Source organism: Caloenas nicobarica, chromosome 2 (genome assembly GCF_036013445.1).
Source record: "Caloenas nicobarica isolate bCalNic1 chromosome 2, bCalNic1.hap1, whole genome shotgun sequence".
NCBI classification, from domain to species: Eukaryota; Metazoa; Chordata; class Aves; order Columbiformes; family Columbidae; genus Caloenas; species Caloenas nicobarica.
Genome location: NC_088246.1, coordinates 55787936 through 55815705, shown reverse-complemented (window position 1 = coordinate 55815705; position 27770 = coordinate 55787936). Strand labels below are relative to the sequence as shown.

At 38.9% G+C, this 27770-nt stretch overlaps 2 protein-coding genes across 2 annotated transcripts; one reads left to right on the top strand and one right to left on the bottom strand.

Moving 5' to 3' along the window:
- The first annotated feature begins 7559 nt into the window (after positions 1 to 7559).
- LOC135985372 (mediator of RNA polymerase II transcription subunit 1-like) lies at positions 7560 to 20310 on the top strand. The gene is made up of 15 exons (XM_065628630.1): positions 7560 to 7631; positions 8740 to 8824; positions 9183 to 9237; positions 9678 to 9810; positions 10871 to 10899; positions 13176 to 13247; positions 13333 to 13407; positions 14596 to 14666; positions 15467 to 15532; positions 16018 to 16126; positions 16849 to 16973; positions 17328 to 17440; positions 19194 to 19389; positions 19728 to 19823; positions 20285 to 20310. Exons 1-15 carry the CDS (start codon positions 7560 to 7562, stop codon positions 20308 to 20310), a joined length of 1323 nt encoding a protein of 440 aa, XP_065484702.1.
- A 2275-nt stretch (positions 20311 to 22585) lies between these two features.
- On the bottom strand, positions 22586 to 27626 carry YAE1 (YAE1 maturation factor of ABCE1). Its single transcript, XM_065628631.1, has 5 exons — positions 27557 to 27626; positions 26396 to 26442; positions 26132 to 26271; positions 24381 to 24502; positions 22586 to 23977 (listed from the first exon to the last, which is right to left on the bottom strand). Exons 3-5 carry the CDS (start codon positions 26246 to 26248, stop codon positions 23548 to 23550), a joined length of 669 nt encoding a protein of 222 aa, XP_065484703.1. The 5' UTR covers positions 26249 to 26271; positions 26396 to 26442; positions 27557 to 27626; the 3' UTR covers positions 22586 to 23547.
- Positions 27627 to 27770: the final 144 nt, after the last annotated feature.

Sequence of the window (27770 nt, the reverse complement as noted above, 5' to 3'; positions counted from 1 at the left end):
CTGCTTCTCACTCCATCAGTGAGTAGGGTGGGGGTGCACAAGAAGTTAGGAGGAGACAGAGCTGGAACAGCTGAGCCAAAGTGACCAAAGGGATATTCCATATCATATGATGCCATGCTCAGCAACAAAAGGTGTGGGAAGAAGAAGGAAGGGAGGATGTTCAGAGTGATGGTGTTTGCCTTCCCAAGTTACCGTTAGGCGTGATGGAGCCCAGCTTTCCTGGAGATGGCTGAACACCTGCCTGCCCATGGGAAGCAGTGAATGAATCCCTTGTTTTGCTTTGCTTACATGCACAGCTTTTGATTTACCTATTAAACAGTCTTTATCTCAACCCACAAGTTTTCTCACTTTTACCCTTCTGATTTTCTCACCCATCCCACCAGCGGGGAGAGAGTGAGTGGCCGCAAGGTGCGTAACTGCTGGCTGGGGTTATACCATAACATACTCTCACAGTGTTACTGATCTGCTCTGATCTCGGCCAGTCCACTCTCCGTCTATTTCCCATACCAACTTTAATCTGCCTTTTATATTTAGAGGTTAAGCTCTACAAGGTAGGAATAGTCTTTCTCTGTGCTTTTGCAGCATATACAACCCAGGGAATATTTTTGTGATGTGCATAGGTAAACATCAGCTGTTCTCAAAATGAAGGAATTGAGTCCAGATTCTCAACACTACAAAAACCACACACACAAAGGTTGTGTGAGCAGTTGCTCCTGCTACTCTTGCTCAATGCAAGGACATCTTAATCTGTCAGCTGACAGGAGCTTCCCATCATCTGTGACTGCCTACAAACCTGTCACACCTGTCACTCTGCACTTGCAAACAGATACATACTCCCTAAAAACAAGATAGTGGGATTACTGTAGTAAACTGTTGGGTAATGAGATACTTGCATTTGCTTATCTCTACTAGCTGTCCAAATTACATTATTCTCAGTACACCATCTGAGCTAGTCATGGTGCTTAGCACTCATAGCTTTCTTACCATTTTGAAAAGATAATCCATCCCTGAATGTTTTGTGCCTATAGAGAAAGTGCAGTGAAGTGACTTGAATAACAATGAAACGAAGAGTAACAATGAGTTTGCAGTCATTCATCTTGTCATTCAACAGAGCTGGGAGAAAATATATCATTCTAGTAGGTGACTAGGAATCTGGAAATCTGAGATTTGAGGGTTACAGCACAGTTGGTTTATGAGATGTTAGAATAGACAAAAACATTATTAGAAACATAGTTAAGGAATTACCAAATGTTTAAAAATATACAGGCACTAAAATGTGTAATACAATGTTTAATGCGTGTATTTATAACAAGTCTTCATAGTTTAATTAGTTTGGGTTTTAAAACATAAGGTACAAAAAGCAGTATCAAATTGCTTAACCAGTATAGAATGATGTAAAATGCGTAGTTTATATGGAGTGCCTGTCTACATGGCACTGGTGCAACATCTTTGACATTTGTTGGGATTGAGCTCCTTAATGGTACTATCTTTCCTGAAAAATGTGTCCTTCCCACATAGTATTTTACTGAAATCAGTATTTGCTACGGAGTGCTGTTTCTTTTTTTAGTCTGCATGTTATATAACCCTTGTCCTAATATATATTCAATCAGAACACTTAAGCCTAACAATCATCCCCAAACCAATATTGGTTTAAAATAGCTCAAAGCAGACCTAAAGTCATTTCACTATTCTGTCATGAAAACAACACACAAAAAAAATGTAAAAATATTTTTTCTAATCTTAGCTTCGTCCATATAATTAATTCTCTCATTTTTTCCTTTTTATATATTTTCTGCTTTCCATAGCCTTCATTTTCTATTGCTCCTGTTTTTCATTCTTTATATGGTTTCATACTGCATGGGTTTTATGTGTCTTTTTATAGCCTTTTCTCTTGTGTTTCTCTGGTCCCTTTCCCCATCTCTTTGTTTCTTTGAAGGTTTATTTCTTGCTTCTGATAGGGATGTGCTACAGTGGAGTCAGGTAAACTGCAGTTCGGTATCTAGTTCTGTGGCTGTGGCCAGGAGTCACTTCCTCTCCCCATCTCTCTCTTTCCCAATCTGGAAAAACAAGATAATTAAGCTGGCCTCCTATGTGCTTAGCTTCAAGACGTATTGGTGGAAAGCTCCTTTAAGCACAATTATTCTCTTTCTCTATTTCACCTCTTCTCTATCTCAGTTACCTCCTCAATGCTTATCATGATTTTCAACTCCTCAGCTAACTCTTAGCTCCCCTTCTTTCCCCCTCTTCTAACAGTAACATTTTCAATGTGGACCTCCAGCATATTATGGTTATTACTAATTCTGCTATATTCTGCAGAATACATGGCAGCTGCATTCACTTTCTCGAAGGAGAACTGTTGTCACTCTTAAGTGATGGGTTCCATTGATTACAGCTGACTGATGTCAGTGAAGAACACAAATGATAGCGTAACACCTGATTTTAGTTATAAAAATGATCAGGATAGGCTTAGAAAGATGACAGATGTTGGATAAACAACAAATGTTTGGTTATGAACACCAGCCACGGTGTCCTTTGAAAAGTCATAAAGGAAAAATGTGTGCATATGAAGCCAGCCCTCCTATGTTCATTCATGAAGTTATTTAAATCATGGTCACGTGTCTCTAGTAACTTTGGGAAAACACTTAGGCAAGAACAACTTGGAGATTATAATGCTGATGTCAAGCAGAAATAAAGCGTTAGCCATATCTTGACTATGCTACAAAGAAAAGATATGCCTTGTCAGTGTCAATATATTTCTACATTCATGGCCATTTGCTACGAACCTATTTTTTTTGATGTCTATCTATACAGGCTTTGGCTTTGAAGGATCTTAATCACTTTCAGTGAAGGAGTATGAAACAGTCAAAACCTGACAGTGTTAAGTGCCTCAGACTACAGTGCCAGAAGTGTTATTCGGAAAGTCGTGAAGTAAAACTGGTTCAGTCTATATGGCTGTTGAGAAATAAAATGCAGACACCAACATTCTGATATTCTCAGGAACAAAATGTTTACTGTGGAGTTGATGTAGAGAGTGAAAGAAAGGTGACAAAACATACTGTAGTAATTACGGGTTGTAAAGCTATAAACTATAGATCATAACAGACTAAGCTATGGTTCATAAAAGCTAAGCAGCACTTGGTTTAGCCTACCTTAGATGGAAGAGCACCCAGGATAGATAAAGGAATTGTTTGAATGCTCACCATTTTTGATAAACACTGATTCACATTCCAATTACACACCTGTTTTATAGCTCTGTCACTGCTGATCACTTTAAAATCCCATGGGGCTTTCTGAAAGAACACAATTATTACCTCCTTCTCCTGAGCCAGTATCAATTCAGATAATCACAGCAACACCTTTTACACATCCTGCAGTTCTAACTGGAACCACTAGTTTTTCACTGACTGTCTCAGGCCCCAATTCTTTATTTAGACTTACTGTGGACTGTTATGTAGCTGCTGTTTTCTCTAATCAGCAGTTCAGCTGAGGGCTTCTGGAAAGATGCATTTCCAAGAAAGTGCTGGAAGCAGGTCAGTGAAGATATTGCTGGTGAATTATTTTGAATTTTATTCTTTAGATGAAAAAAAATCAAAACTGGATGTAAGATTAATAGAAAAAAAAGCAACTCCCAGCTCCCGCAAAGAAACCAGAAACAAAAAAATACACCGATGTTGCACCGAATGTGGAATTCCTGGAATCTTTCCCAAACTGCTATCATTAAAATATGCAAAATTGTCCCTTGTTCTGTATTAAGTCTAGAGTGTCTTCACTGAAACAAATAGTTTACTTGAATTCATGCAAGAATATGAATAGAAAATATGTTCATCTTTTCTCAGAAAACCAAAGTACCATTCAATGAAATGGAAAAATCATCAGAAATGAAAGAACTATGAAATTACGAAATTTTATTTTCATATGAATCACCGTGTTCCCACGGCATGCATTGTGAAGCATAATGTGAAGCATATTATGGAGCCAGGAATTTAGCAAGATGCAGAAAACCATGACAAAAATAAACACAGTAGTAATAATAATGAATTTCTCAAAAGGTCCCTAAAGAAGCATACAAGTTTTAACCCTTTAAAAGGGAATAAGATAACCTCCCATTATTTGAGAGTAAGAAAATATTTTCTCTGAGGACAACTTATTTTCTAACTGTGCTCATGAAAGTTTCTTTCAGCAGCATTTTTTTGCTGAATGCACAAAGAGAAAGTAATCTAGAGCAGGTGGGCATGCAGGATTCATGCAGTAATTCCTGTTATTTTTTATACTGATGATAATGCTTGGCCAGTTGCTTTTTTTTCATGAACTGACCCAGTTAAACATTTGTGTATCTAATATGCCTGAGATGCTATAATTAGAATACTTTTACTTATTCAACACTCTTAACTCTTCTCTTGAGTGTAGTAATTTGATAGGACAGTTCTGAATACTGGAACAAGACCTTGATCAGCAGAGCTTTCTGACAATGCTCGAGCTGCTGTTTCTCATGTATGATCTTAGCCAATATTACAATGTTATGTAGGTATGAAGGCTACTACTTGTCTTAGAATATTTGTCTTGTTATGAACATCTAGCACTATCCCTATCCAGGCAAAATGATGCAAATTCATCTACCTAAATATATACATTTAAGCACAATGGAAAAGGTTATTTTGTGTTTAAAATCGAAGTGGATTTTAGGCTGGACTGTGACTACTTAAACTTCAAGTCCTCTGTTTATTTGCAGAACAGTTATTGTGTGGACAAGATAAGCAGTGGCATGTTTTCCTCCGTTATTTTGGAAGTGTTCTCCTTAAGAGGCTCAGCAAATAATTTACTTTTCTGCTTATTCAGGACATTATCAAACCACTCAAGTCAGTATCAAAATTACAGAGACTCCAAAGAGTTCTGGATCAGTGCAAACATTTATGAAAATTGCCACAAAAATATTAAACACTACGAAGTTGTGGTATGTCACATGTACACACCTATTCACATGATCTGGACTGAGGCAACCTACTTACTTTACATAGGACATAGTGCATGTTCTTGACTAGCAGAAAACAATTGAATGCATTGTTCAAGCAAACCTAAGCTAGAAAGCCTCTCTAGAAATGCTGAAAACATATTTTTAAATGGATACACAAAATCACGGATAGAGCTCATTACTATACCCGTAGTCACTCTAATGTCAGTTTTAAAAATAAATTAATATTTAATAGCATAAGCCAAGCTAATAATTTTAGGGAAGTGCCATCTACCGCAAGTGTGGAATTACATCATCAATTTACTTGATCACTTTTCACCTCCTTTGTAAAAGCTTAAGTGCAAACATATTTAACTCTTTCAGCTGCATTGACTTTGCCTAAGTAATATGCTTGACACCTGTCTGTTTGGAGACAAATACTGTTTTTTTGGCACATACCTTATACTTCTCCATGGATTCCTAGGTCAATATACAGTTTTTTCTGTAATCTTAGTAAGGCCACCAGACTATTTACTTTCTACTCAGGTACCTACATTCAGTCCAAGATCATCTCCTTTACATGTTATGAGACTATTTCAGGCACTGCATCATGGCCGATGACAGCTGAAAACAGAAAGTATGCTGTAAAAACATCTTGAAACACTGCCACATAGGAATGATGTAGGAGACATGCTCTTCTTGCTGTAGACCTGGTGTTCCCTGGTGACCAACTTTCAAGTTAGTGCCTATACAAAGGTCCAGTATCAAACCTTGAACCTCACACTGCCATTGTGCACTGATTCCTATGTACAAGGAGACCAGCAACGTGAGGCGGCCAAAAAAAGGATGCGCAAATACAGTACAAACATTATAGGTAACTATAGTGCATTTTTTGTTGGTGGTGGTTTTACCTGGGTTTTTTGTTTGTTTTTCCCCACCCCTAACCTAGACCCTGCTTCCCTGTTTTGCTGAGTGACTGTTGCTATCATACCTCCACCTACCACTCTCCTCCAGTTAAATTCAGTCTTTTCCTGAGAGGGCTATACCTTCTGAAAAGATGGGGACAGACATTATGCCTTCTCCTTAGGACATAGATGTGGAAGAGCATGACTGACAGGATGCCTTATCCCTTCTAAAAATTAGCAGAGTTGAGAAGTGATGTTGTTGTGCTTATCAAGCTTCTCAAGTTCAAACACTAACCCCTGGGGACCAGTTTTGTAAGGGAGCAAGCCTTCTGCCTTGCACAGCACCTGTGGGTGCTGTGGTGCAGGTGCTACAAGTAGGAGCCTTGGTTTCTTGTGGTGTGGAGGGAGGGTTGCAGTGCTCCTGTAAGCATCAAGGCATAGGTGAGTGGGAGCATTAATGGGGGCATATTCCTCAGCAGGGGTGCTTGCAAGAGCTGGTTGGGCTCCACTGGTTGAGGTGGCCTGTTTCATGGGAACTGTGGTTTCTGCTCTCTCATCCTTGCTAGCAGGAGGAAGATGCTGCTAGCTGCCACTCACCATCCATCCCTGCTTGGTGTATGGAAAGGGTATAGAGGTGCCTCTCCTAGTCTGTCTCCCTCCCCCTGTGCAGTGCTGCTAGCTCAAAGGGGACAATTCTCTGTGGCTGTTGTGCTGTCTAGGTCAAAGAGGTACTTTGCAATGTTTTTTTTCTGGTGCTGAGTGGCAGAGCAGAGTGGGTGGCATGTTGCAGGGATTCAGTTTCCTCTTATTAATCAGTCTGGAGTCTTCCTGCTGATCTCAGGCTGATGTATTAGGAAGCTCGCTCCAGGTTTATTCCTGATGGAATTAGTGGTTATGGGTGCACCATGTCTCAACAAAAAACTTTGAGTCTCTGGATCCTGTTTTGTGCTGAAAATGTTCATTTTCCTGGTGGTATTCTTCCTTGCCATCCCAATGAGAGGGAAAAAAAAGTTGCAACTCTGCATTGAGATCATTCCTCTGCAAAATCGTAGAATAGTTTGGGTTGGAAGGGACCTTTAAAGGTCATGTAGCCCACCCCCCCTGCAATGAGCAGGGACATTTTCAAATAGATCAGGTTGCTCAGAGCCCTGTCCAGCCTGGCCTGGAATGTCTCCAGGGATGGGGCATCTACCACCTCTCTGGGCAACCCGTTCCAGTGTTGTACCACCCTCATAATCAAAAATTCTCTCGAAATTATTATCTCTAATTTTTTATCTCTAATCAAAATTAGCTCTAATGAGCTCTAGGTGGGTGTAGAAGTCTGGATACCTGAAGTCCATGGCAAAGCCTTGGTATTTAAGAATACCCATATGATATTGTGCATAGGTAAAGCCTGTTGTTTAAGAAACTGAAGGATCAAGCTGCATCTCTGTATTTAATAGTGAGAATACTTGCCTATACAAAATCTCCACCTGATGTTTTTCTGCCAGAAGTCTTAGAAAAATTAGATACTTGTATGCAAAATTCAATTAAAACAATTTGTTTTCTGCCTCCTCTTTTGAAGCATAACACCTATGACCTTAGCAAATTTTTATATTTTTCCTTCTCCAACTTTTCTCATTGCCAATGTAAACACATGCCAATATATATAGAACATTTTGACGTGTTTTTCAGGTGCTGCAACAGCTATTTCTACAAATGCCTTAATGGAACAGTTGCATTTAAAATACCAACAAAAGACATGGACTGAAACTCTGAAACTTGTCCATTTTTGTATGGTAAGAATCTCAGATTAGGTGAGAGAAGGATATGTGGTGTAAGAACAGGTTGCCAAGACGGTTCAAAAACTGCCTGACCTTTTAAAAAACCCAAAGAACTCCAGAAAACTGGTGCCTGTTATAGCCTGGTTCCTGTTTTTTTTCTTACAACAGTAGATAAAAAAAGTTTCCTGCGTTATTTTAACACTTAAGAGGTTATTTCTGGCATTGTTTTAACTCTCAGAAGTTAGTGCTGATTGTCTAATACTTCAGGTTATTTTCCATTAATTATCATTAGCACATTCATAGTATGCAAAGACAATTTCTTGCCCACAGGACTGAGAGAAAAGACTTTTTCAGAAACTGGCCTGCAACCTGCTCTCTAGTGTCTCTCCTGCTGTGACGTACCTTAAGTCATTCCATGCTTCCTGCCCTTCTAGTAGCTAATTATATTTAAGAATCATCTTTCTAAAACGCAGATTAGCACAACTGCTCTGATCTTAGTATAAAAAGTCCCATTTGTTTCCATGCTTTTTATTAATGCTTAACTACAGCCTTACTCTGAAAACAAAGTCCTGATTCTGAACATAGTGAAAACTTTTCAGCAGTGAATATTCTTTGTGAAGTATAAGAAGTTTTCAGACAAGAGCAAGAAGAGAAGGAGTTTGCTTGCTACTTAAGTTACTATCTTCAGCTGGAACTTGCACTCTGAGCCTAACCAAGTACACCTGTGGTGCTTACGATCTCTCCTTTTCACTCAGGCAGGCTCCTCCTAAAATAAAAAGCTAAGTATTTTCCTAGTTGATCTCTAGTATCATGGTGAAATTAGCTGATGTAGCTTGTGTCTAGTTCAGAAGAAAAGGGAATGGAAAACTGCTTCCTGCTCAGGAGGCTTCTGATAAATAATTATTGCACAAAGGGTCTTCACAAATCCATTCAGTGCTGCCACTTTAGAGATAGCTACAACCATAGGCCACCTCTGTGTTTGACGAAAAGAAATAAGTAGTGTTCTGCTGTACCAGACATCAGTGTTCTGTGTCTCGCATGCAGTGATATTCCTCTTTGGCTAGTAATTTAAGGAGTCTGTCTCTCTTTTTTTTTTTTTTTTTTTTTTTTTTAATTGTGCTAGGATAAGCCACTTCAACGGCCTGTCAGTAATGCTCCAAATGGTCCATTGCTCTCTTGCATGGAGAAGATACAGAGGACATTAAATGGTAATGAGCTGTCAGGTAACTCAAAAGTGTATTTTTTAATCTATGGAAACTACACATCCTTTTCTATTGGTGATGTTCTGCACAAAGGGGTCAAATGTACAGAGGTGGATATGACACAGAGACTTGTGATTCATCTTTGGGCTAAGCCTTCAGGCTACAGCTATTCGCAAAGTCTGAGAATAAGCTCTACCCAGCACAGCACTCATTAATCATAGGGTAATAGTTGTCATTAAAAATAAGAAGTCATGCAAAAGATACTATTTTCTCATTACGTAATCATAACCTTTAAATCAGGATAATAGTGGTTCTACTTCTTGATCGTTGCAGCCTGATTAAATAACATTTTCATTTTTTGCAGCTAAATCTTTGTTTTCTGTGATGAACAGATTGGAATCTTTATCCAAACAAAAAGGGTAAGTTTGTTTATGAATAAATGCAAATGAGCAAGCATGGCCCCAAGTCCAGTGAGGAATACCATCTGGATGGCTTGTCAACAATATTTTTTTTTAGCTTGGTGTTCTAATGGAGTATATTACTTGGCACGGGCATAACTGCCTATTTTGATTAGCCCTTTGTGGAGGAGGTTGTTGGGTGAAGAGAGGACATGCATGCCTAGGTCCCAAAGCTACAGACTGAAATAAATAGTTTTCAGCAAACCAACATGATAATGCAAAGAGCAGAGCACAAATACAATGCCTGGTTGGATAGCTTTCAGAAGCTGAGCCAGGGAAGAGTTATTTTTGAAGCATCCCTGGCGTCTCTTCCCACGACCAAGTAAACTATACTTACTTCCTTTCTTCATGTGACAGAATTTTTAAATATGCAAACTTTTTTTTTTTCTTTTTCTCCTCAGGCTTAATGCTCATGTTAGCCCCAGTGGGACTGCCTGCTACATAACATCAAACATGTTCTATATAGAAGTTCAGCTGGAGAAAGATGGAAACGTGATTGATGCAAAGTTGGCTCACCTTGGAGAAGCTCCTGTGGTAAAGTTAATTTTCTGCCTCTCACCTCCCTGTAGTCTCCCACTTGGCCTCCAGCTGCTGTGCCTTTGGCTTCCTTTTGGTCTTGTCACACATCTGCCAGCCTGGGTATGACACTAGCTGCCTCTTCAGGCATCTGAATCTCCCACCTAAACTTCCAACTCGGTTACAGATATTAAGTACCATAGAGCTAAATATTAAGGTAAAACTCAGATGACATGCTCCCCTTCCAAGAATTTTGTAGCACCCTGCATAAATATTTGCATTCTCATACTTTGATGTTATCAATATACAGTAAATAACAGAGTCTTAAAATATTTTCCTACCAAGGTGTAGTGCAAAATATATTCTAAATGGATGTCTAAGAGCTGTTACCAGAGATTCTGTTTTTCTTTCTGCTGCCTTTAGGAGTATGTGCATTCCTACTAACGGGTGTATTTTTCTTGCAAAATTTCTCCTTGAAATATTGGCAAAATATCACTGCAGTTCACATACCATGCTCTGCAGTTGTTTAGTGCTACAGAGAATCCTTCAGATCAAAGACATAACAAGCTGCTGCAGGGGGTTGGGGAGCGTAAACTCTGATTTTTATCAGTAATTATCCAAATTGTTACATTAATTTGGAGTTAATTTAGTCCCTCTTTTCAGTTGCAGTCAGCCCAGGAATTTGAAGTTGTTCTGTTTAACTGGCAAAGTGCTGGACAATATTATTAGGATGGAACTGCATATCCAGAGAATTTCAGCACAGTAACTACCAATAAAAGAAAAACTGGCAAAGATATATTTTCTTTTTTTCTGGAAATAATTTATCAACAAACTATTTCTGTTAATTTTATTCTCTTCCACAGAGCCTTTGTTCTTCTAATTATTATATTAATGTTATGTTTTAACTATTGTAATGTTAATCTGGTTTTTGTTGGTTGGATTTCTTTTTTAAGCTAACTACTCAGCTAATTAGAAGTAATGGGGAACAATCTTATTGTTATGAATGAAATGCTTTTAAGAGGTGTTTCACAAAGGATGGTTTAAGAAACATGAAAACTCTCCTCTCTTATTCCTGTAGGTTTGTGACGACTTGGTGCAGCATCTAAGGTAAAGAATCATGTGCAGAGTCTTGTTGAATGGAAAAGAATTCCTGAGTTTTGTGTTTCTCTGAATGTTGTGGGGAAGTCAAGGCTAGAATGATTTCAGTATAAGAACTGAAAGGGGAAAAAAAAAAAAAGGAAAAAATAAAAAAAGCAAGAATCAGGAAACAATACTATAAATCCAGAAAACAACAGAAGAACTGACACCTTTTTGGGTTTTACTTCCCATGGGAAGTTGGTTCCAGTGCTCCATATTGGAGGTTGGTGGTGGTTGTAACTGTTATTACCTGCTTCCTATTTGTAAATTCAAGGCTTAAACTGCAGCAAATATAATTTGGAAAAGATACTCCAGGCATTACTTATTTTTCAAGTCATTCTGATAAAAACAGCTAAATTGCTTGTGTTTCAATGGAGCGGGGGGAAAGAGTAACCCCCAATACATTGGCTCTAGCTGCCAGTTGAACACTGCCTTTGAATACTGGCAGTCGTGTTGATTGCAAGAATTATAGAGCTACTTGGATCCATAATTTTGGAAATGGACTGATGATGATTCAAAACTGGCAGATTTACAGATCCAAACAAGATATTACTTTTCCCCTTCTCCTTCCATCAAATACTAACTAGTCTTTGTATTATCCTTATGCAAATGTTTTAACTACATGTCCTTCAGGCTTCTGTCACAGCAATGAAAGCAAGGTGATATCACATGGCCTGTTTTTCTTTGCAAATGCAAAGGAGATGTTACTTTAATTTTTTCATGTAGCACTAGGGCACTTTTTTTTTTAATTATCATATTTTGTTCTGTCTGAATAGTTGCTCTTCCAGGTCAGGCCACCACCTTAAAAGTCCATTTAGAAGTTCTCCAGCCTATATCATCAAGGTTCCAGGTTTTACTAGAAATGAGCATGTTTAAGAAATTGGATTCTTAGTTAAATACCTTGGCTGAACAGTTGAAAGGGAAGGTAAACAGAGAAAGAATAACTGACCTTGCATATTTCACCTCTCTTCTATGTGGCCCTGTAATGCATCAGTTTTTCCAGCCCTCTCCTTCCTCAGAAATGAAGTTATATTAGCTTTATGGGTGTAAACAGCTATGTCTTAAAGCTTTAACTTGCATTTTCCTAGGTTTTTGACTGCCAGCAATGTTAACTGCCAGCAGTTTGTCTCTGAGTGATGACATATAGTTACCATTGGCGCTGTGGGTACTACTTGTCTGCCTTCCTGTTTTTGTTAGGGTTTGGCACAAAGTGCAAGTATCCCTTCTGCACATCTTGGTGTAGTATTTTATTTGGTGATAAGGCAGTTTGTTATATGTGTAATGTTTCCTGCGGGTCTCAAAGTAACTATAAAATCATGATGTACCAGCCAGCTAATGCACAGGCTGGTGCTGCATCTGTGCCTGCCCCTGCATGCCTGCTGGCCTGCCTTTTCCCTGCTTCCCCACCACTCCAGTGGGAAAGAGTCATGGTAGAGCTGAGTGACTTGTTTAGGTTTTGTTTTGGAAAGGATTTGTCCCAACGTGAAAGTCCAGGCAGGCTCATTTCTTCTCTCTGCTGATCCCCATTGCAGCCACATCTGTATGGAAAGGGAAGGTGTGTCTTCTTGGGTACAGCTCTCTGTGTGACTGCAGCACTAGAGTGTTTAGTAAGGCTTGTAAAATCCACTTTAAATCCACTTAAGCAGGTGAGTAAATACCTGGTGGGTTAGACTAAGCAGAGCTCCAGGCCATCACAGCTAGTTAGAATCTGCAGGAATTCTGGGATTTGAGCAGTCCAAACCATTCCTTCACAACTTATGGAAGCCACTTATCTCCTGTTCTTTTTTTTTGATCAATGTATCTATCAATTGTATTTAAGATCCGTCTCCCTCACAGGGTGCAGTGAAGCGCAATATTAACACAATCTTTGTTTTGATGAAAAGAATAATGTACAAATGCATTGTATTAGGGAAGTGTTACTACATGGCTAGCTTTGTTGGAACATCAGGAAAAGTGCTTTGCAGCTGATAAGCTGTCAAATTTGTGTATCATGCACATCTATTGCTTTCAGTAGTGCATATTTAACCAGTGTCAGCTATAATTACATTGGTTTTTGCATCGGAGCCAAAGATTCACATTTCCTGGTATCTTCTAAGAAAATTTAAAAGCAGTACTGCTGCTTTCCAGATCTGATAAGAAGGGAGCCTATGTCTCTCTGAAATGGTGCTTTTTCTAGCAAGCTAGATATAAAAGACTTATTATCCCTCTCATTTAGTAGCGTGATAGTAACTGTTTCTTTTTGGTAGGATGAAGAACTATGATGCCTTTGGAAAGATTCTAGAAGACCTGTCAAATCTGTATCAAATTCCAGGAAACAGGTTGCAACTAATTTTTACCTGAAAAAAATTTAAAATCTAGAGCCTAGCTTTTGTTTACTTATTAAAAGAGTCTTCTCTCTTCCAGCAAAATGAAAGCTAAGGGATACTTTGCTTTGCAGGCCCTTGAAAGAGACCTTTATACAATGTCTCTTGTAGACAGGTAACTTGAAGTCTACTTCTTTTTCCCTTTCCCTCCTCCCCCGCCCCTTCATTTCACTAAAAAACCAAGTTAACTGATCTAATTATAGAGCAGGATGTGGAAGGCTAATGAGTGTTTTCTCACTGGAAAGCTTGAAGCCTTTCTGCAGTTTGCCAACCCCAGGCATGCCAAACAAGACTATCTACTGAACTCCTGTGCTTTATCTAAGAGACTTGCTGGGAAACTGGTTGGTTGCAGAGCTTGGGGATGTGTGTGTGTGACCAGCCACTAAGAGCAAATGGTGCATCTGAAAGTCAGCAGTCATGTTTAGATCTCCCTGTGGCAGAAGTAAAAATACACGTTTTGGGGTCCCGCTGTTTGACTATCTTGTTTTGTGATCAGGTTTTAGATCAGTAGTGGATGCCAGTTTTCCTCCTATCCTTTTTTCATTTTTCCTTTCAAAGAGTAGGATTATAGATGGATGGCAACCAGATTTTCCTAAACTCTCTGGTAATTGTACAATGATTTTCCTTCTTTTCAGAATATCAGAGTTGAGGGCAGTGCTTTCCTTCTGGATTTTTGAAGTATCTTTTCTATTACCTTGCCTGTTAAGTACTTACGGCAAGCATGGCCTTCTGTAACTTGAAATACACTCTTGGCTTATGTTTGTACAGTGTTTCCTTATGAAGCATGCTAACTTCATGAACAAGTATCCTTGCTGATCCCTGATATCTCAGTAAATATTATTAATGAGTTAAACAGATTATTCGTCCCATCTATGATATAATTTAATGCACTGCAGAGTTTTAGTACACAGCTATATAATTGTATGGCTGTATGTATTCAGCTGTATGATCAAATATGAGGTTAGAGATTGGTTCTGTTTGAGTGAGTTTATCCAGGTTATTTCCTCACTCTTTGCTCAAGCTGCCACTCCAATATTTTTCTCCCCCTTCATTTCTGGTAAACAGCACATCAAATTGCAACATGAAACAGCTCAGATCCAGGGTTGAAACTGGAAGCCCAACTCCTGGGAGTAATACATGAATGGAATGATGGGGTTTTGGAAGCCGTCATAACAAATGGAAGACACAATCTACTTCCAAGAAAGCATCATCTCCCTTTGATTAAGGGTGCAAATTAGCCTTTAAATTAGCCTAGCTAGCACTGCCTCTCAGGAAACGCTAATCAAGATGTGTTTTGAACTAGAACACAGGATGTAAACAGAGTTGCTGAAGTACTTCATGGAAAAGTAGGACACCTGGTGCCAAGAACTGGAGGTGATTTTTTTTTTTTTCCTTTCTTCATGGATTCAAAGAATTGCAATAGAAAACTCTATCTACTGAGTAGATGTTTGTTTCCAGTAAAGATCCTTTATTATACATAAAACATGCTGTAGGGACTTACTGTGTCTGTATTCTCAGATAGTGTACAGGCATACAGAAGGAGAAAATACAGAGAGGCCAGGTTGTTTATCAGCTACTGCAACATTGACTTTGCAGCAGCCTAAAAGCAAAGCCAGCAGTATTCTGAGGTTATGTGGGAAACCACAGTTTGGGAGTAACCGTGAGACAACAGCAGTAGTAGCTGAGATAATACTCACGTTGCCTAAAAGGCAAATACAGTCAGTTGATAAGCTTTTTGGCTCATCTACACTGTTAGAAGTAAGCTTTAACCATTAACGTGTTATAGTTCTTAAAAGTACTTCTAATACGTGCTACCGCTATCCTGTTGCACAGTTTGATGTGTGTCCTTTAGGCAAGCACTATAGCTTTCCCTTCTATTTCAGACTAGTCATAGAAAGCTAGCAGTTCAGCTAGTATTTTTAAGGCTGAAGAACAGGTTATTGTGCAAGAGATAGAAACTCAATCTTTTCAAAGATGTCTGAAGACTTTATACACTGAGGGTTTAGCTGTTAAATGCTAAGGAAATGCTGTGATTTGAACACATACTGCAATTAGAGATGTACTCTTCTGAAGAATCCCCTTCTGCCTATCTACACTGCTTTTGTTTTTTTTCCTTTTTGTGTCAAGATGCCTACATGCCTCTTTTTTTATATATTTTTTTTTTTATTCCTCAGGAACTCTTACAAACATTGAATTTTACATTTCTCCCTATCAAGTTTTGGAAGCAGAACTAAATCCCGGTAAAGCTAGAAAAGCAGAAATAACTAACGTGATAACTTTTTCAGCAGTATCTGTTTCATTGAGCAAAGTTCATTCATGAAACTCAGAAATAAGACTTAAAATTCTGATTTAGCAGAATAATTTATGTGATGCACTGTAGCACAATTATAATATACATCGGGAAACTACTTTCCCATTTCTTGGCTGTTGACCCAAGTTGAAGTGAGAGTGGTATCAAACAAAATAACTGCCTAGCCAGCATGAAAATTATAGGGTGTTGCTTGATCTGTTTCATGGCATGTCCCAAAAGCAGCTATTGCTGCTATTGCCATTGGGCAACTTTGGCCTTCTGGTTGTGGTCTGTGCAGGCTTCTCCTTCCTGCCCAAGCCACTGTGCCTGCCAGTTGGACCTGACCTTTACAAGACCTTACCATTGTGTGTTTTGTATGCATAGGATTAATCTACACTGACATGGGGGAAATAATGCAGTTCTTTTCTCCCTCAGGTTCCCAGGTATGTGGAACAAAAACAGTTGTAACTGTTGAAGGCACAGATACGCTCCACAAACTTCCTCTTTCTCCACTGCTCGTAGATTCTCAAGCTGGAGAGGATGGGTGAGGCTCTGGACACTTCTCAACACAGAAACGGATTTACAAGTCATTTGCACTAACCTCAGCATAATTTACATTTAGCCATAATGCCATAAATAAAACAGGAAGCTATTTTATTGATGGCATTCTGCTCCATAGCTACACCCTCTATAACCTGTGGCTTTTAGAGTTTTCCCAAATGGGCTTTAAAGTTATTGTGTTCATATTTAACAGTGTCCATTGGATTGAACTATGGATTTATTAGTAGATTTATGCCAGAAGGAGCCACTGGAACAGTATTACTTAACTTCCTAGTATTCAACAAGCAACTCCTGCATAGTTTCAGAATAAATAAAGCATATATTGAGCAATATTGCACCCTTACTATGCAAAACAGTTTGTCATCCCACCAGGGATACTGCTACCTCATCTCTCTCCAGTGCTAGGCTGGAAGGAAAGTTTGAAATTATTCTCCAAAATAAATCCTTATAGAACAATTTATAGCAAACATCCTTGTTTACTGTTCCTCAGTTTCTGGTGGCTCACTTTTCCTTTCTGCCAGTCTTCACATTAGCTTGTTTTAAAACGGTAAAAGTAATAGTCGTGTTTTCAAAGCAAAGTTCTTCTCAAGGCAGAAAAAGCAGGAAGCATAGCAAACTGCTAGGGACTTGATAGTGACCTTGCACTGAGAGTCCTTGTTATGGCAATTTCTGTAATGAGCTTTCTTTCTGACTTTTTTTTTCCAGCAACCCTGCTTTTTTACCACTGACTGATGAAATCAGCATGGATTTGCCAGCTTTTTTTGTGTTGAAGTTCTACCAGCCTATTCCTATGTCCTCATCCAGTATTGAAGAGATACAGAGGCTCACAGGCATGTTGTAATTGGTTTTAAGGCTTAGTACTTCTGTGGCTATGCATTGCTTATTTTATTTCCCTGTGGTAATGCTGTAAGAGGAAAAACTGGTTTCTGGGGCAGAATGCCTTCTGTTCTATCAGCTCAAGTGTAAGATTGTAGCAACCAGTGCAAACCACAAAAGGTCGGAGAAAGATATGACAATTACAGGCAAAACTATTAAATACTCTACCTCAAATTCCCATTCGCAAAAAAAGGAATAAGAATGAAGATTAATGTTTTTGGTTTTTTGAAACATTGGTTTTGGTTTTAATATTAGCTTTCATGTACAGTCATAACCTAATGCTAATAAAAACAATCACCTGGTTTCAGGAATTCAGATTACTGGCTTGAAACTAGCTCCTCTATATGAGCTGATTGTTCAGTCTACCCTTAAAGAAAAATGCAGCGAAGACTTGTCTACACATAAATCCCATTTCTTTGTGGTGAGTATAGTGTGCATTTGACACACACTCTGCCCTTGTGCAAGATGCATACTGAATTACATTTCTCCATAAGCAAGCAATGCAGACTTCCCAGATTCCCAACAGTATTTAAATGCTCTTTAGGAAATAGTTCAAGTCATTTATGAAACAATATTAGACTCTTTTCAAGTAAGTGAGCTTCTCATCCTGATTAATGAAACACTGTGTGCATGGCTGCTGAAGTCATACTAATTTGTCTATGTGTAACCTAAATATTTACTCTTCTAAAAAATACTCAGAACTTTATCATTAATGCTTTATAAAGAAGGCAACTTATTGCCTGGTGTGACAAACAAGTCCCAAGATGGTACTTTCCTAGATTTTTGAAGGTCTTTATCATGCTGCATGTCACGCTGCATATGATGCTGTTTTTAATAAAAAAGATTTCTTGGTTAGACAACACTGAGAATATTGATTCCTTTTTAAAGGACTGGCAGGAAGAAATGTGTAAAGTGCTATAACAGTGATGTCAATTACTATCTAGAGCTGTGGTTGTTTAACTGTGGATGGCTTCCTTTTTAATAACTGTTTTATTAAAAATATTAAATTTAGACTGCATTCAATGTAGGGGAAAAGTTTCAGAATAGAAAATGGTGACTATGATGCCTTCTGCCAGATTTATGTACAGGTGAACTAGAAGACAAGCTTCAAAGATATACTTTTTTTGCTAAGAAACAAACTTTTCAATTTACTGCAACAAAAGAAGAGGGCACTTTCTCTTCTATGAGCAGTGCTACAAAGCCCATTGCCTACATAGTTCTTGGACTTTGAGGTGGTAGTACAGCAGGTAGGAGTAAGTTTACACCATGCTAAAATATGGTTTAGCAAAGCTGTCCTCTATAAAACCCATAAAATGTGATGAATTTTTCATTTCCATTAGATACACACAAAAGGCTCTGTAACTCTTCCGCAATTGCCTAAAATACTAGTACTTGCTGGGAAATTGTTTTGCTTCTGAGTTTAAAGATTTTATTTCTAGAAATAAATTACTAAATTGAATTCTAACCTTGAAAGGAATTTAGGGGAAACCCTTTTGCTCCACGAACCTGGGAGAAAAAGCTCTTTTATTCTGTTCTTCAGCTTTTCTTAATGTAGACCCTGCTAATTAACTGCCCTGTTCTTAAGGTGACAGTTCCCATTTGGCATCCCGAAGTAGATAACACAATATTGCACTTCTAATTTTGTCATAGAATCACTGTCAACATGGAAAAGTGGCAAATTTTTTTTACTATCTCCTCTTCCAATGAATCATCAGGAGATTTTATAGTCAAACATGCTTCTCCAAAGAAAGCAGTACTGATGGAGGGAGGAACAACAGATGATGCCCCAAAGAGATTTCAGACAAAACCGCTATCCTATTTGTACAACTGTCAAGCAGCACTACTATATTATTCTAAGAGAGGATCTTGGTTGTTAACATTTCTATAGTCTACAGGGCTCTTAGGAGTAGATGGAAGAATTAGCGGCACTTGAACTCCCCACCAGTTGGCTCAGGTATATTTGCCTAATTTGGATGCATTTGGGAGGGAGAGTGGATCTCATTTAGCTTCCTCTAAGGATTATATTTGTACTGAAATGCAGAGACATGATGAACATGCTAGAAGCGTGCCTTCCAAAATTATTTTTGCTGTCAGATTTTGCAGTTGCCTGATAACAAAAAAAGCTTTACTTTCTTGTTTTCAGTGCTTGAAATATCACCATATTTGTTGTTCAGTCTCTTCCAGATTGCCCAAAGCACTGTTACTTCATAAACAAGGGCTCAGAAAAATCAGATTTAGCAGGAGCCTCGGTCAGTAAAATCCCATTTAGCCACCCAAAGTGTGTGCCTGGTGTAATAGAGATTCTTCGACATCAAGTGGTATATAACACTCTTATTAGCAGCTGTGTCTCTGACAAGCATATAAATGAAGGTAAATTGTGTGGTTGGAAGCAATGGCAGAGTATTAGAGAGAAACTAACTTCTAAGCTGGGTGTTAACAGATTTACTGCTCCCTTGCCAAAGCCATCATTACTTGTGCAGTATTTTAAATGATAAAAGAAAAATCCTTAATTGTAGTATTACATTCTGTTTAATATATCTATTTTTTTAATCTCCTAGGCCTGACACTTCTATAAGCATAAACTAAGTTGCCCAAGTAATGAGTAATTAGATTCTACTGTATCAGTATTTTTTAAATTCTGGCATGGGATGAGCCAAAGAGTCCAGGTTCAATGTGTTGATACCACTAAACAGTAATTTTATTTCTAGATGATTCAGAACTGCTTTACTTTGAAGTGGTACCACACAAGAACACCAGCTTTTCTGTCTTTTTCCTTCATCCTGTGAAAGAGAATTTAGCCTGTGGTACGTGTGGAATCATTGATACTGTCCTCTTTATTGGTCTGACAAGGGACTTGGTTCCATCTAGGCTCTTGCACTACACTTCTTGGTTACAAATACATTCTAAGGGCTGCTCTCAATGGTGTGCGACCCATAAAAAACACGAAGTAGCACTTGTGTATAAATTGCTTACTAAAAAGTATTCTGTATTCAGCATAAAATAGAAAGTAAATGAAAATATTCAAGTGGTATTCTGTCTTGGCCCACAGTTAAATTATAAATTGTAACTTCTAGTATTTCTGATTTATTAGGAAAAAGCAAGTCTTATGCAAGAGCATTGCTGCAAGCCCCTTCCCACTGCCTTCAGTCTTACCTCTCTTGAAGTATCAGAATGAAAGAATGGTTTGCAATGTTTATAAAACCATTTATTTTGAAATACTTATATTTGGTTCTTTCTTAGTGATAATTGATGTTATAACCTCCAGAGAAGTCCAATGTCACCTTCATTTAAATCCTCAAGATCCAACTCTAAATTCTAGTGATGACTTTATAGCGAGAGCTGTGAAGCGGTAAGTAGTTTTATTTTGCAACTGTTGGAATGAACCTCAGATGTCCATTTAATGGAAATACCATGTGTATTCACAATGCCATAAACTCAGTAACCACAAAACTTCACTCTAGTAAAAAGATAGTGACAATAAGTTACTTTAGTGTCTTAACTCTTTCAAAAATTTTAAACATTAAAAGTGATACAAACTGTTTCTTTCTAGTAGAAAGCATGTGGGGCAAGGAAAGACTTTTGAATGAAGAGAGCTTTACCTTTTATAAAAATGCTTTTTTCTTTTGTAAGCATGCTTTTCTGAAGCCTCTAGCTGATGACAGTCACATGACTGGTTTAACTAGGAATAGCATGGAAAGGACTTTTTCCACATCTACCTAATATCAATCAGTGCTTCCTTTCATCAAGTGAGGGGTGTATAGCAAGTCTACAACGCTGTCTCTGTTTTGTTTTCTGAAACACAGTCCAAGAGAGACAAGTTGGTCTGATACAGGAACATAGGCTAGAGAAAGGACTGAGAGCACTAGTCAACTTGGCATAAGCTAGTATACAACTATTATCTGTTTGATGACAGCAAGATCAATGCAAGCTGGATTTTGAACCTGTTTAATTATCCTGCCCTGTCTTAAGTCACAGGATACTAGATACTATCCCTGGAACCACATAACTCTATTGTCAAAAACCTCTGTTAGTGCAGATAGCGTTTTAGAGAAGATATGCTCCTGTCTTATGCAAAACATGAAAGTTACAATTATAAAACTGAGCAAGAATAAATATATTTCAATAATGTTAGTTTACGTTTTTCATTAAAAGCACCCTTATGACTTTTTTACCAACCCCTCTCACTCTTTCTATCAAGCTTCTTTGCATCACTAAACTTCAACGATCCAGCACCGATTTCATTGTTTCAACATATGTTTCTGGTACAGCACATGTATTCTCGTTACACTGTTAACACCTATCGGGTTGTAGAGGGCAAAAAGATGCAAGAAGGTAGTGCTGTTTTTCACCATTCTGGTGTCATCATTCAGGTGTCATCCACAGTTTTAAAAAAAAGAAGTATATTGAAGAATGGATTAAGTCTGTAATAGTAACTTATGTTTTATTTCCTCCTTCAGCTGCATGTCAGTCCCAGTTGTCATGAGAGCTATTTTCAGGAATGCTGCCAAGGTGAAAGCTGATAGTGAAACACAAGACATGGAAGTAGACACAGAACAAAAACCTGAACCACCACGTGAGCAAATTACAGATTCTAATAGTCTTGAAGAAAGTCTTTCTGTGGCTGGTCAGCAAGATTTAGTAGTGACAGATAAGCCACGTATTACAGACAGCCCAAAACAAAATGGCTCCACAGCCAAACTGGAAACTCTGAGTAATAACATGGAAAAAAGTAACTCCACAGTAAGCACAGAAACTTTGTGCAGAGTGGAGGAAAGTAATTCCACAGCTAGTACAGCAGCTGTTATGATAGATAAGTAAAACACACAATGTATTGTTTGATAATGAAAGAATAAAGATTTTTCCCTGGCATAGCTTGCTTTTGCGGAAGTAGTTGGAGAGAACTTGGCGAGCTCACTGTCTACTTAGTAATTTGTGAATGGAGTTTCCTCTTTGCACACCATTAAATACATAGGAGTAATACTCTAGAATTTGCATTTTTAAACTTCCCAAGTTTGGAAAGTCTAACACTGTTCTAGTAACCTCTATTTTTGTCTGCACCATATCCTACCACAGTATGGAAGAAATTCTGTCTACCATATGTGATACAGGCTATAACACATGCGCTTGTAGAAAAGTAATGTTTATCCATGTCAGTGTTCTGCTAAATAAATTGAGAAAAAGCAGGTTGCTTGAGCAATTTTGTGCATACATAATTAATGCAGACAGCCCTATTTGTCCACTATTTCAGAAACAGATTCAATAAGAGACTCTTAACTGCAGTTGTGTTTACCCCTAATGCAGAAGTGGTACTGAATGGCAGCCAAACTTAAAATCTACCAACTCCATGGCAGGATAATAGAGTCTTTAGTAAGAAAATTGTAAACTCAGTCTCTGAAAATTAAGTAATTTTTACCTTAGCTTTTTTCTGGCCTCAAAGTATAAAACTGTTTTGTGATTTAATTTTTTAAGTTTAGTCAGCTTTTGAAAACTTCCGTTTGTCTCTGTCTAGACCTGCTTTGTCTCAGACATGAAGTTACAAGCAACTTAAAACAAGTAAACTCCTAACTTAGTGTACATCAGTTTAATTAGTGTAAAACAGAGAGAGGCATTCACAAAGACCTTCTGACCAGAGCAATTTGCAGCTACAATTAAGGCAAGCAACAGGAAAAGGACTCAAATGTAGAAGGTTGGCACAGAAATACAAAGTTGCCAGAAATATGCATATGTGGCTGACAGCATGTTTCTAAAATAAGCTGAATAAGCCTGGCTTCCTTGAAGAGTTTAGGAAAAACACTATGAGAGTGAGGGAAAGAAAATTCAGGCTAGAGGGCCTGGCAAAATAAATACAAAAATAACACAAGGAAGTTCATTAGACTGGAAACATGTTTGGTGTGGTCTAACAGGGTAAGAGTAGATGGTAAAACATGAAAACAATGGAATTGTCAGTAATTCTGCATCTGAAGACAATGGTGTGTTTTCAGCAAAAGTGAAAAGAATAGAACTGTAGGAAGAGGGAAAAATATAATTAACTGTGAAAGTGCACTGCATAGTAGGCACAAAATACAAAGAATTTAACAAAAGGTGAAAAATTCCTATTTTTATATAGTGACTAGAGGGAGTCACAGCACTCCAGAAATCAGCAGCAAATCCTGTTCTGTTTTGCACAGAGTTGGCATATCAGCAGCAGCAGCAGCTTATTCTGCAAAAATAGCTTGTCCATAGCACTGGGCATTTAAGTTTTAGATATTAGAGGGGATGTATTTAGAGGGGCTGTTTAAGGGACATGCTCCATTTCCAAACTACTGTCAAAAGACAAAGTGAGGATGAAACGTCAGCATCTGATGCAGAACAGAAACATGTTCAGTAAATCTTTGTAGAGCTTTAGAAGCAAAGATTTACAGAAATTTCCTCTACTGGGAAGTATCAAAATCAGATTTCCCTAAATTGAAGTGATGCACCAGCCTGTACATGGTCCACAAACTGAGAATCCAATCCAGCTGAGAATTTTAAATACATCAAACAGAAAAACTAATGTTCCAGTTGCTGGACGTGATGGAGTATATCCAGTGATAAACCCAGTTGCTCTACTAGCCAAATAGTCTGCCTTTTAACCCAAGCAAGGGTTGACTTTTCAGGATCTGTACAGAGTTTTGCCTTGCTGCACTCAGACTGCAAGGAACCAACCTCACCATTATTTCTACAAATGTTTTCACCAGAGCTGCCAGCACCTTCATGTTTTCCAGCTTTAACTTCATTGTACTCTGTCGCAGCTGGAGCTGTGTGATTAAGGTCCATATCCTGAACAGAATCTAAAATGTGTCCGAGATGTGGCTGTTGGTCAGTAGAATTCAGATACTTAAGCATATCTTCTTCATGCTTTCCAACCACTTCAAGAAGATTATTTATCTTACTTAAAGCAGAATCATGTCCATTAAAATGACACCAGGATAAGAGAGCACTGAAAAGTGAAAAACAACAACAACAAAGTGATTACATGTACCCCCACAGACCTCCAGTTGTTGAAGAGAGACAGCAATGTGACAAGATATCTATATTATTTAAATATATGTTTCATTCACATTTTCTGGGAAATTCAAGCAGTAGAACTCAATATTAAGCTTAAAGATGTAGATTCAGATAATTTCGGAAGAGCAAGTGAAGGAGGATTTTTAAGAATGATCACTCTACACCTGGGTAGGCAATCCTTTGTATTCAAGTCCTGAGAATTCTCAGGTTGCTCACTTTAGACAGTTTTACAATGCACTTTTTTTTTTTTAATTAAACTAAACAAAAAACTGCATGCATGCTCCCTCCATACACACCCTTCACATGCACATGACCTTGAGGTGATGGTAACCTACTTCAGGGTTCCTTTGAACTGGCCACATGTAACCATCAGCTCGGCACCGTGTCTGTAACCTTGATTAAAGCCTTCCTGGAGAGCAAGTTCTTTCCCAGCCTCAACTCCATCCCTATAGCCTTCCTATAATAACAGTAGTGAAACAGGTTGTTCACAAGATGAAAAATTGGACCCATGACAATTTTATAACAATAAAAAACCAAAACAAAACTAAAAACAAACAAACAAAAAACCCCCACCAAGCATTCAGTCTCTTAAATTACAGCTTCTAGATTTGAACATCCCTCCCAGCTATTCCCCCACTGCCAACCCATAACATGCTTTTTGCAGTACATTATGATTTACTGATCTGTAAGATCCAGTTCTTTCCTAAAAGATCCCCAGAAAGTCAGAAAGTAAGTATTTGTAGAAACATCAAAAAAATAAGACAAAACTGCAGGAAAGCATGCTTGATTTTATAATGACCAACTCCTTTATGAAAAATTCCTTAAAGAATACCTCATATAGATTTCTAGACATCTAAAAATACAACAGCTGCAAAGCCTTCCTTTAACAGCGGTACTCTCCTGTCTGTAATCCATCTACCTGTTTTCACAAAATGAACTATTTGGCCTTGTTTTCTGTTTGCCAGCTCTCACTCAATTCAAGAGTTATACTGAAAAAAAGATGGTGATGGAGTGAGCCACGTATAAATACATGTAACATTGTGATTGCTTTCTGCAAGAAACAGCAAGTGATTGTACTGTAAATTAATTTCTTTATATTCTAATCATATAATGTAGAATAATTCTTAACTTTTTTCACACCAAAATTGCAAGTTCTGAGAGTGAAAACTTCTATTTGCTTGTGAGAGAAGAAAACTGGTGGCCTTGCTAGAGAAATAGCCAGGAACAAGCATGTGTCTTTATTTCACCCAACATATAGCTCTAACCTCAATAACATTTTATGATTTTGCAGTATCCACTCATAAAATACCAGAGGGATTTGCGTAAGAACACTAAACAGCCCCTTAAGAAAACCAGTCTTTCCAAGGGACTCTAATGCAGGAAACTTTTCCTTTGAGAATAATACAAGAGCTCTGTTGTAATGCCTTTCCTCATCAACAGCCTACGCAACAGCTTCCATTCATGTTCCTCAGCCAAATGCTGTTCACTCGTGAGCAGAGGAGCCCCACTGACCCCACTCTGAATGATAATGTATCTGTAGAAGTAACCTGGGTTTATGTACTTGTTTTGTTCCCTGTAGAGTTCCAGGGAGGGAAGGGCTGTAGAAACCAGCTTTCTTAACATATATTTTTCACCGGGAGAACAAATAAGCCAAAGAACTACCCAGACTGCATCATCCCATTGTGGTTCCACATGGAGTTGCACATCTTCCATCTGACTGATGAAGAACTCTACTTTGAAACCCAAACATCTCGTATTTCTTTGTTAGCACTGTTTAGCTGTGTTGCCCTACATCTACTAGTGGTACGCCTACAAGTATGAAGCAAATAGCTGACATCGGAATTTAGCACTGCCTTTTACAATTAAATATGGTTGTACAGAAGGAGCCGATGTCTCTGATGTACTAGGATAGAGCCTCTGTAAACCCCTGTTAAGTTTTCCTCACATTCAGAAGCAGCTATGCCACAATAACTTCTAAGCAGTAACTCTTAGTTTTCCACTTTAAATCAGCCGTATGTATAACAAGGTATATATCAGTAAACCTAAAATGGTTAAAAAGACTATTAAATCATTGTTATAGAAATACCTTCAATCTTTTTTTCATGGTGCTGTTCCATTCTTTCTGTAGTAGATACATCTCATCTGCATCTTCATCAAATATATCCTCACTGGATCGGCTGACTGCAATTTGTACCCAGGACATAACAGCAGTGATGACTGTGACCTCTGTTTATGTAGTAAAAAAAACACTGAGAAACTATCAAAAGTCTCTCTGGCTAAGTGTCAGATTAGGCAAAAAATGTGAGTTCTGATGAGAAGTCATGTCAGGAGCTGATTATTCAACCCATACATTTGTTTCCACATGGAAAATGGATGCTGTTGACCATCAGGGTGCATCTGTCAAGAGAATATAGATCATCATTGGTAAAGCAATTCTGTAATTTACAAGAAGAACTTAAGACAATAGTTTCTTCCTTTCTTATGGCAGTGACATGAATATGCACATCTAATGAGGATTTCTAAATACTGCTAGTACACGAACACTAAGCAGAAATAACTTTACGACTTGATTCTGAAAGCAGGTGACAAACAGCCCCATATAGTCTCCATATGGTGCATTAAGTTATACACACAGGTAACTGCCTGCAGAGCCAATAACTGGCAAGGACTTTCACCTTTGATCTTCAGTTTCCTGGTTATGCCAAATACTTAACCATCTTAGAAACCTGGAGTAGAAATACCCCTTTACACAGGGTATTTCCAAAAGATGGACCCAATTTCACAACGGCAACACGTTACACAAATATTTACAAACGGTTTAATGAGTAATCAAGTTTCAGTAACCTTTTTATAAATGCTCGATGTCATCTGTACAGCAGGCGGAGAGAACATCAAGCCGATAGTTGAATTTGTATACAGTGATTTCAAACTGGGTCCACCTTTTGGAAACACCCTGTATTTCAAATAAATTATATAGTTCTGCTGCAGAAAGAAGAAGACAGAACTGGATTGTTTCATCTTTTCCACTGAAGGAAACCTTAAGAGGCCGCTCACAACCGATTCATTGCTGGAAGCTCTCGCAACCCACAAATGCTGTTTTCTTGCAGAGGCACCAGCGGCTCCCGGGGAACCGAGGGCCACAGGTCCCAGCCCGCGCTCGGCCACGCCGCTTTCCCGGGACACAACCGGCTGGAGCACCGCGGTCTGCAGGCTCCCTCCCGCGGGGCGGGGGGCAGAGGGGCACCCCACCGTCCCCACACTCTGCCCAAACCCCGGCCGAGCCCACAGGTCCCCCGCCACGGCACCGGCCAGGCCCCGACCCGCCACTTCAGGGCCGGCTGCTCAGCCCGGCAGACGCCCAGCTTTCCTAAAAGTGGCTGCGCTGCAAGAAGCCTTCCTCTTCCCCCCTCGTCCCCGGCCGCAGGCGCAGACTCCCCTCAACTCGCGTCGCCTCTCCCGGCCGCTCCCCCAGACCCCGCCGCCAGCCCGGCCCCGCACCCCGTCTCCTCACCACAGCCGCTGCTCGCTGGGAGCCGCCATCTTGGCTGAGGGCAAACTGGCTTCTCTGCCGTCGGAAGCAATAGGGGAGCGACAGCCATGTTGAGCGAGGGCAAGGTCAGGGGAGGCCCCAAGTAAAAGGCCGCCATCTTTACCAGCAACCCTGTGGCTTCAAAGCCCATCTGAGACACTGGGGGTGGGCGGCCATCTTGAGTGCGGGCGCGGCC